Consider the following 8,392-nt stretch of genomic DNA (forward strand, 5'->3'; position numbering starts at 1 on the left):
GAGATGGGGAAGCCGTGTGAATAAAGATGTGGAGGTGGGAACAGATTAGTATGCAGAGGGAAGGGCCGCCGCGGGGGTCCCTCCCCCTGCTGGGGACTGGTGGAGGTGGGGGCCGCTGTGGGGCTGGGGCTATGTGGTGGGGCAACTGTGGCCACCCCATAGATCTGGATCAGGGGGGCCTCCAGAAATGTCTGCACAGTTAATGGAGACCAATGCCTACCCCCAATAGTCCCACATGCCCACTGCAGCCTCAGACTGACAGGAGGCCAGGTAGGGCCAGGGAGCTCAGACCCACCTTTGGGGCTGCCCGAGAGGAGGGCAACGAGGGCAGGGGCTGATCCCACTACGGCCCATTGAAAAACGTTTTCCTAACCCTGTGTCAGTGATTGACGGGTCACAAGGATGAAAGGGCAGACTGGGTCTCTGCCTTTAATAAGGAAACAGAGTCATAATAGAGTGTGATCAGGCTGAGACACTGGACACCCAGGGCAGTGTGAGCCAGAGGAGGGGTTTAGTCCAATTTGGGGGGTAGGAGAAGAGCATCCAGGAAGGCTTTCTGGAGGAGGTGGTACCTGAGCTGAGTCTTGAAAGCTGACTTAGCCAAGTGAGCACAGGAAAAGGGTGTCCAGAATGATGGAACAGAGGATGACACATCGCAGAGTGTTAGGGGAACAATTAATTCGCTGTTCCAAGAGAGGTGGAGGGGAAAGCCTGTCAGAGGGGAGCCAGTCAGAGGGGCTATGAATGGCTGGCTGGGGAACTGGGGCTTTACCCTGAGGGCAGGGGGACCACGGATGACTTTAAAGTAGGCGAGTAGCTAGTTCCCCAGCCACCCCAGACTCAGGTTTTAGGCCCACGTCCTACTCCAAGAAGCTAAGCTTGCTCAGCTGTGAATGGAGCCAGAGACATCAGGGGTTCAAGTAGGGTTAGGATTATCAAGCCATAGATAATCAGAGTCAATGGGACCCTTAAGCATTACCATGTCTCACCCTGTCCTTTGTTTTCTAAAAAAACTGAAGTCCAGAAATGGGCAGTGACTTACCCAAGGTGGCACAGCACAGGGGACTCGACTCCATCCTGCTGCTTTCCATCAGAGGTACAGTCATCCTTGACATGTGCTCTGGTGACATCAGCTCAGCGAGACTTGCAAGCTGATGAGGCTGGTAGGAAGGCGCTGTATGTGGACCCGAAAGGAGGCGGAAGGGGGCTGGCCAACCTCCAACACTCACAGCTGCTGCCCCACGTTCCTTGGCCTCCCTGCCTCCACTTTGCTGGGCTCAGCAGTTCTGGGGTATCTGGGCAGCGGCTTCCGAGCCTTTTCCACAGGGTCCTGTTCTTATGTGTAGCACTCTTTGGTCTGGAAAGGGGTGGGGATGGAGGCAGAAGGGAGATACCTCTCTGACTTGACACAGATATGGGGTTCTACTGTCTCCAGGTTCTGACCCTGTCTACATGCTCTTCATTCTAAGAAACACACAGGGTGCTGCAGGCCCTCAGCCCCCCAGTCAGTTCCTGATGCCCTGCCCTGTGAGGAAAGGCTCCTCGGAACACCGTTTCCTCCCCCTGGAAGGGCCGGGGAGTGCCAGTCACTTCCTCTGGCTTCTCCCCCACATGTGTTCTCTTGTTCTCCCTTTCCCTGGGTCTTTCTCTTGCCCTCTCTCCCTTGTCCTAGGTCCCCTCTCTGTTCCCTTCTCTCCTCCCCTCTTGCCTTGCCTGTCCCCCCTCCTCTCCGTTCCCTAATATCTCTTCCAGGAGCAGGACTGGGAAGGGGGGCCGTAACCCAGGCACCTGATTTCCCCCGCCCCGCTCCAGAAGGCCTCCTTAGGCCTTAAAGCGCTGTCTTAAAGCGCTGCTCAGGGACCCCAGGGAAGCCTCTGCAAGCCTGTCAGGTTCCTGCTCCCATCTGTGCCGTGGGCTGGTTGGGGGCAGGGCAAGGAGCACACTGGAAGCTCAACCCAGCCCCTAGCCCACCACTGGGACGCCCCTCCCTGCCTCCCAGGCCTCGTCACACGTGGACAGGCAGGCTGGCTGTCCTGACTCCGGTTTCCGGTCCTATCCTCCACGGGGCGGGGCAGGGGGTGGGGGCACACCTAGATCCAGACAAACTCCAGGCAGACACAGGGGAGCATCAGAAATGCTGTTTATTTCTCTGCCGCCCCCAGGCTGGCTGGCCTCTCCGGAGGGGCAGGCTGTGGCTGCAGACCTGGAGAGAAAGGCAGGGCAGGTGTCCAGGATGGAGGAGCACAGGCTGAGGGAGGAAGGGTGAGAGGAGATGAAGGCCATCCTGGATCCTCCCTCCAGTCCTATTTGAGATGAGGGCGGAGACTCTCAAGCCCCCAAGTCAGAAAACACCTACGGTCAGCAGGAGCTCAACCAGGTCACCTAGAGCCTCAGAGCCACACCAGCCACTTCCTCTGCATCCTATTGTTTCTCCCGTGCCCTGCCTGCTTCAGGGTACCTCCCTACCGAGCCCCAAGCCCCGACTCCCGACCCCAAGCCTTCGCCAGCTTGTCAGTTCCAGTGCCTGGAATTCCACCAGTGAGGATTCCCCCAGGTGTTCAGGGCAACGCCCAGTCAGCATGCCGCCCTGAGAGGGGAGCACGGGCCACGTGGTTAGCAGCAATTAGCACCGTAGACGGTGAGTTATGGGATCAAATTCTGTCCTAGTCACTAGCTTTGAGCAAGTCTAGAAGTCGGGGTGGTGAGTGTTCCAGAAGGGATGAGAGGGGGAGGTAGGCGGATGGGAAGTCCTCCATGCAGGCCTCAGCAGTTGCCAACCCCAGGCCCCTACATCCCTTATAAGGGACGGCCTCAGAGTTAGGGGGAGGAGTGAGGAGGATTTGTGCCGCCCCAGCCCCGCCCTGGTGGGGTGGGGCTAGAAGGAAGTGAGGAAGAGGAGGAGGAGGCTCTGGCCCAGCAGGAGCGGGCCTAGGGGCTGCCGCCCAGAGATGCCTTCTCCTGCGGCTGCAGCCTCGGGGCCCCCAGTGCGGCTGAGGTAGATGATGACAACGTTGTCCTCAGGACCCGATGGCTGCACCTCGTTGTCAACCGTGTAGCAGCCCTTACCCTCAGCCGCTTTGCCATGGAACCTGCGCCCCAGTGCATCCTCACCACCCTCGCCTGGTGTAGCCAGTGCCACATTCACCGAGCTCTCTGCACTGCCCAGCTCGTTGGTGGCCAGGCAGCTGTAGGTGCCCTCCTCCAGCTTGCCAAAGTCAGGGATGAGCAGGCTGCCATTGGCAAAGGCCTGGAAGCGCAGCCGGTTGCCGGCTGTCAGGGCACCAGGCAGCGCACGCCCATCGGCACCCACGTTGGGGCTGGCGATCTCCACGGTGCCACCAGGCGTCTGGATGTGCCAGTGAAGCTGGGGGGCCGGCTGCCCGTCCACATCGCAGTGGAGCGCCAGCACGAAGCCAGGCCGCAGCTCGGCACCATCCTGGCTGGGCTGGTAGGTGAGCTGAACCGAGGGTGCGGAGCAAGGCAGCGGCAGCAGGCGGTTCAGCCGTGTGCCCTTGAGCACGTGGGGCGAAGTGCAGGTGATGTTATCCTGCTCCGGGATGGACACAGCAGTGGTCAGGGCCCACGTCTTGAACCACACGATGCCGCAGGTACAGTCAAAGGGGTTATCGTTGATCTGCAGGTGGGACAGTGCGGTGAGCGGTGCGAAGGTGCCCTCCACCAGCGTGTGCAGGCGGTTGTGATTGAGCTGCAGGGAGCGCAGGGCACGAAGGCTGCGGAAGGCGTCGCGGGGGATGAAGGTCAGCTCGTTGCTGTCCATCTTGAGCAACTGGAGGGCGCTGAGGTTGTGCAGGTCGCTCCAGGCAAAGTCAGAGATGAGGTTGTGGCTGAGGTCCAGGCTCTTGAGTTGGCCCAGTGGGGCCAGGGCGCCGGCGGCCACCGTGCGGATCTCGTTGTGTGCCAGCCACAGCGACTGCAGCAGGAGCACCTCCCTGAAGGCGCCCTCTGGTAAGCTCGGCAGCCGGTTGGCCGATAGGCTCAACGTGGTCACGTTGGCGGGGAAGCCGGGTGGCACGGCCTCCAGGTCACGGTAGGCACAGTCAGCGATCTGGAAGCCATACTTCTCCCCACAGTCGCAGGGCTCGGGACAGGCTTGCACCAGGCCCACGAGGACCACCCAGCACAGCAGACGCAACTCCTGCATCCTACCTCCTGCAGAGAAGGACATGCCACTGAGGTGACCCCAAGGACCCGCAGAAGGCACTCTTCCCTCTCAGCACCCTGGCCCAGAGCTCTTCCCCATCCAAAGGCCCTACCCCTCACAATCCAGCTGAGCCCCAATACCACCTAGCCCACTACCCCTATTCTACAGAATGAGAAACTGAGGCCCAAAGAAGGGCCAGGACTTGCCCGAGGCCATGCAGTCAGGAGGAGAAGACAGGGTGGAAGAAGACCCCAGCTCCTTCTCTGAGCAGAGAGCTCTCCCTGCCTCGGCCAGCTCCTAGCTGATTTTATGACTTGAAATCTGTTTTCCAGCCGCCCCCTCCCCCAGCACTCAGCAGAACCTCCCTCCTGCCCTCCCACATCCTGGCCACAGTCCCTCCCACCAGAGCCCCCCATAGGTATACTTTGCCCCAGCTTAGAGAAGGCCCCTTGTGCAGTGCACACCACCCCCATCCACCCCACCCACCCCTCTCCCGCTCCTACCGGCCGTGACCACAGCAGACACCAGACCCTTTCTACAGAATCACACCCTTGGCCTGTTCGGTTCAAACTACGCCAGGCAGCTGCCTAAATAAACCCCTGCTGGGACCTTTCAGCTGGCTTGGGAGAGGCCAGCGGTTCAACCCAAGTAGTTCTGGGGCTGTGGTTGTTAGAGGGACAGATGCCCCCTGGACAGATCCAAGCAAGGGATTGTCCCAAGCACCCCAAACCAACAGGAAAGTGCCCAGGGGAGCCCAGCCCCGGTGCCTAACAGGCTGCCCCCCTCTCCCACTGGCCCTTAGAGCCCTCTTCTCGCTGGCTTACCTTCAAACTACTCTTTTTAGTCAAGCAGAGCCTCTTCTAAGATGGAACCAAAAAGCAACAAAGGAAGGAGTTAGCCTGGGACTGTCTGCAGGACAAAGGGCACCCAAGAAGATGAGGGCGCTGGAGGCAGGGGCAGCCTGGCCCCTGCCCCACCTTCAGTCTGCACGCCTGGCCTGCCCTGGACAGGGTTCCTGAGAGTCTGCTGAGAGGAGGCTGCAGGAAGGGAGCCCAGGCAGCCCGCACACTCCCGCCTATCAGCAAAACAACTGCTTCTCTGCAGCAACAAGGACCCGTGTTTCATAAGTGACACCAGAAACTTGAGGAGGAAAAGGTGCCAAATTTTTTGGTTTTTTTCCTCTCTCTCACTCACTTTTAGCAGCTTCAACTTCCTTAAAGACACAGCACTAGCTGGACAGGACCCAAGAAAAGATGCGGCCAGAGGATTTTTATGGGGGGAAGGGTGAGAAATTGAATCCCATGGAAGGTGGGGGACATAACCTCGCTTGGAACAAGAAAAAAAGCAGGGGGAGGGCATTCTCTAAGATAGGACCTTGTGAGGGATTATGTGTACACTTGTGTGTGCATGAAAAAGTGTGGGTGTGGCATCTCTATGTGCAGATGAGTTTGTATCTGTGTTTGTGTGGATGTGGGTGTGAGACCATGTATGTGTGAATTTATGTGTTTGAGAATGTGTGTGTATTTGTATAGGTGTGAGACTGAGTCTTTGTGTGTGTGTTTGCGTGGGTATGTGTGAGCCTCTATGTGTATTTGGGCGTGTGTGTTTGTTTCTATGTAGAAGTGAGTGTGCGTCTCTGTGACCATGTGTCTGTGTGGGTGATGGGTGTGTTCCAATGAAAAGCTGAGGCCAAAGTGTATAAAACACCCCCCAGGCTCTGAAGCCTCAGTGAGAAGCCAAAATGTTAGGCCTGTTTTTGTAAGAAAATGCATCCTCCTCGCCCGTGTCAGGCCTGACTGCTGGCTCTGAGGCTGGTCTGCCCTAAACACGTGTTGTCCAGGGAGGTCCCCAGGCGCCCCGAGGCTCCAGCCCTGGCTCCCCGCTGTGCTGAGAGGGGAGGGGAGGGGAGGGGAGGGCGGGGAGGGCGGGTGGACTGTGACTGGGCTCCAACTGGGTGAAAGAAAGCTCTGGACAGGAACCAGCAGGGCTTCAGTTTCCTGGCTGGGATTCTGAGACACCCAGGCCCCCAGAGATGGCTCCATCACCCAGAACTGTCCATGTGGCAGCCAGAGGTGAAGCTGAGGGGCCTCACTCCTTCTGGAATATGCTCTCTGTGGCCTCCCACTGTGCCTGAAACCCTCCCCCCCCCCCCCACTGCTGCAAATACGGCAGCAGCATTGCTCTCTGGGCTCCACTGTCCCAAAGCTAAGTGCCTCCCGGGGAAGGATCCTTGACCCTTTTTGCCCCAAGCAGGAGGGTTCAGGGGAGTGGGAATGAGGAGGAGAAAGAGGCCCAAAACAAGAGAGCTGGAAGTGAAGCCAAAAGATGAGGAAGCCCCTGGAAGGAACTTGTAGACTGGATAGCTTTGCCCTCCTCAGCATAAGCCAACTCATATCCCCTCAGTCTCCCTCGCCCAAGCTTTCTTTTCCTTCATCTGTATACCTGGCTGATGCCTGCTCATGACTCATCTCACCCTCCTGGCAGGGCTGAGGACAACAGATACCCGATGTCTGAAAGCCTCCCTGGGGAGCCCCACCCCAGCTCACTTCCTCAGTCCCAGCTCTCTCCCAGTTGGGTGAATCTCCTCTCAACATAAGTAAACCTGTAAAGTACCCTATCAAGTTCATCTTCTTGAGGAAGTCTCTCCCCAAGCCTCTGACCTGCTCCAATTTGATTTGTTTAGACGCCTACTGTGGGGCAGGCATGCTGGGATGGCCCCCCTCCATTGCTTGGGGTTCCCTTCACCTCCCTCGGGTTGGATCTCTTGCTTCCCTTCTCGGTTGACGCTCTCATTTCGGTGGAACATGTCCTCCAATGGCTCCCAGAAAAGGTGCGTGGGAAGTACATGCGTTGGGACCTTGCATGTCTGAAAACCCTTCCTTCTGCCCCAATCTTGAATGACAGTCTGACTGGGCGTAGAATTCCAGGTGGAGATCTTTCTTCGCAGACTTTAAAAGTGGGCCCTGCCTTAAAGCCGTCCTGCAGCGTTGCTTGCAGGGCTGGTGTGGAGCGCCCAGGGCTGCTCTGACATGGTTCCGGGCGTGCTCCCCGAGTTTTCTTTCTGGAGGCCGGTCGGACCTTCTCTTCCCCTTGGGGTTCTGAGAACTCGCCCTGCTGGGCCCTGGTGAGGGGCTGCCCTTTCAAGCTGGAAGTTCATGCTCTTTGGCTCCAGAAAAGTTTTTGATTTTCTCCTTTATGATTTCCTGACCTTTGTTCTCTGTTCTCTCTTTCTGGAACCCCAACTAACCACACGTGTTTCTCGGAGGGACCCTAACTTCCTTATCTTCTCCCTCCTTTGTCACATCTCTTCATCTTTCTGTCCCTGTTTCTAGGAGATTTTCAGTGTTACCGTTCTACACCTCTAACAGGTTTCTGCTTTGTAAGTTTTAATGTTCAAAGATCCCTTATTATTTACAGAACGTTCTCCTTATATTGCATTGTCACTATAGTTCATAAAAAATAACATAAAATATATTGCACCCAGTTCTTGTTTCGTGTATATATATTTTATCTCTCTGAGGATAATAATAGCCTCTTTTATCTTTTTTTAAGTTTCCTTCTATCTGCATTGTTAGTTTCCTTCAAGTTGCCTTTTTTTTCCTGTTTGCTTACTAGTTTGGGATTCTGTCTTTCCTCTTAGAGGCTTCCTCAGTTAGTGCACTTGGCAGAAGCGTCCTCCCGTGTGTTTAATGGGAGGCCCGTCTACTAGAGAGGAAGCCTGCTGACGGCAGGCATCTTGTCCCGCCAGTTGCTGTTCATCCCTGGCTCAGAGAAGATGCTCAGTAAATACCTGACTCAACGAATGGGCAGGTGGGATGGACATCAGACGCCAAAAATGAGAGCACGCTGGAGGTCTCCTTCTCTACCTCCTCGTTTTACAAGCAGGGACTCTGGGCCCAGACTGGGTTCCTTAGGACAGGACATTTTAAGAATGGGAGACCCACACTCTGTTGGGTAGGTGAGTGTGTTGCCAGCCTTCCTGGGGGAGAAGAGCCCTTGTCCCTCAGTTCTCCATCATCAAAGACCTTGATGGCAGCTGAACACTAGGCCTCCGTTGGAATCCCACTGCAGGACAGCCAGGTGGGGACTATGGCAGGAGAAGCAAGAAGGACCTGCCCACCCAGGCAGACCTGAGTCTTCCCGGACAGGTCATTGGCAGCCTCTCCCCAGCTGCCCAGATCCACCACCACCTGAGGGTGCAGCGTGCCCCACCTCCACCGGGAAGGACAA

General features: G+C 56.9%; 1 protein-coding gene across 3 annotated transcripts; it reads right to left on the reverse strand.

The window, feature by feature from the left end:
- Positions 1-2,125: 2,125 nt before the first annotated feature.
- On the reverse strand, positions 2,126-5,072 carry ISLR (immunoglobulin superfamily containing leucine rich repeat). Of its 3 annotated transcripts, none has more exons than XM_010977903.3 (2): positions 4,987-5,072; positions 2,126-4,170 (listed from the first exon to the last, which is right to left on the reverse strand). In XM_010977903.3, exon 2 carries the CDS (start codon positions 4,160-4,162, stop codon positions 2,876-2,878), a length of 1,287 nt encoding a protein of 428 aa, XP_010976205.3. In that variant the 5' UTR covers positions 4,163-4,170; positions 4,987-5,072; the 3' UTR covers positions 2,126-2,875. The 3 variants fall into 3 exon arrangements, with proteins under 3 accessions (XP_010976205.3, XP_010976206.3, XP_031296709.2); XM_010977904.3 differs by lacking the exon at positions 4,987-5,072 and adding an exon at positions 4,666-4,727; XM_031440849.2 differs by lacking the exon at positions 4,987-5,072 and adding an exon at positions 4,369-4,493.
- Between the last annotated feature and the right edge of the window lie 3,320 nt (positions 5,073-8,392).

Source organism: Camelus dromedarius, chromosome 29 (genome assembly GCF_036321535.1).
Source record: "Camelus dromedarius isolate mCamDro1 chromosome 29, mCamDro1.pat, whole genome shotgun sequence".
Classification (NCBI taxonomy): domain Eukaryota; kingdom Metazoa; phylum Chordata; class Mammalia; order Artiodactyla; family Camelidae; genus Camelus; species Camelus dromedarius.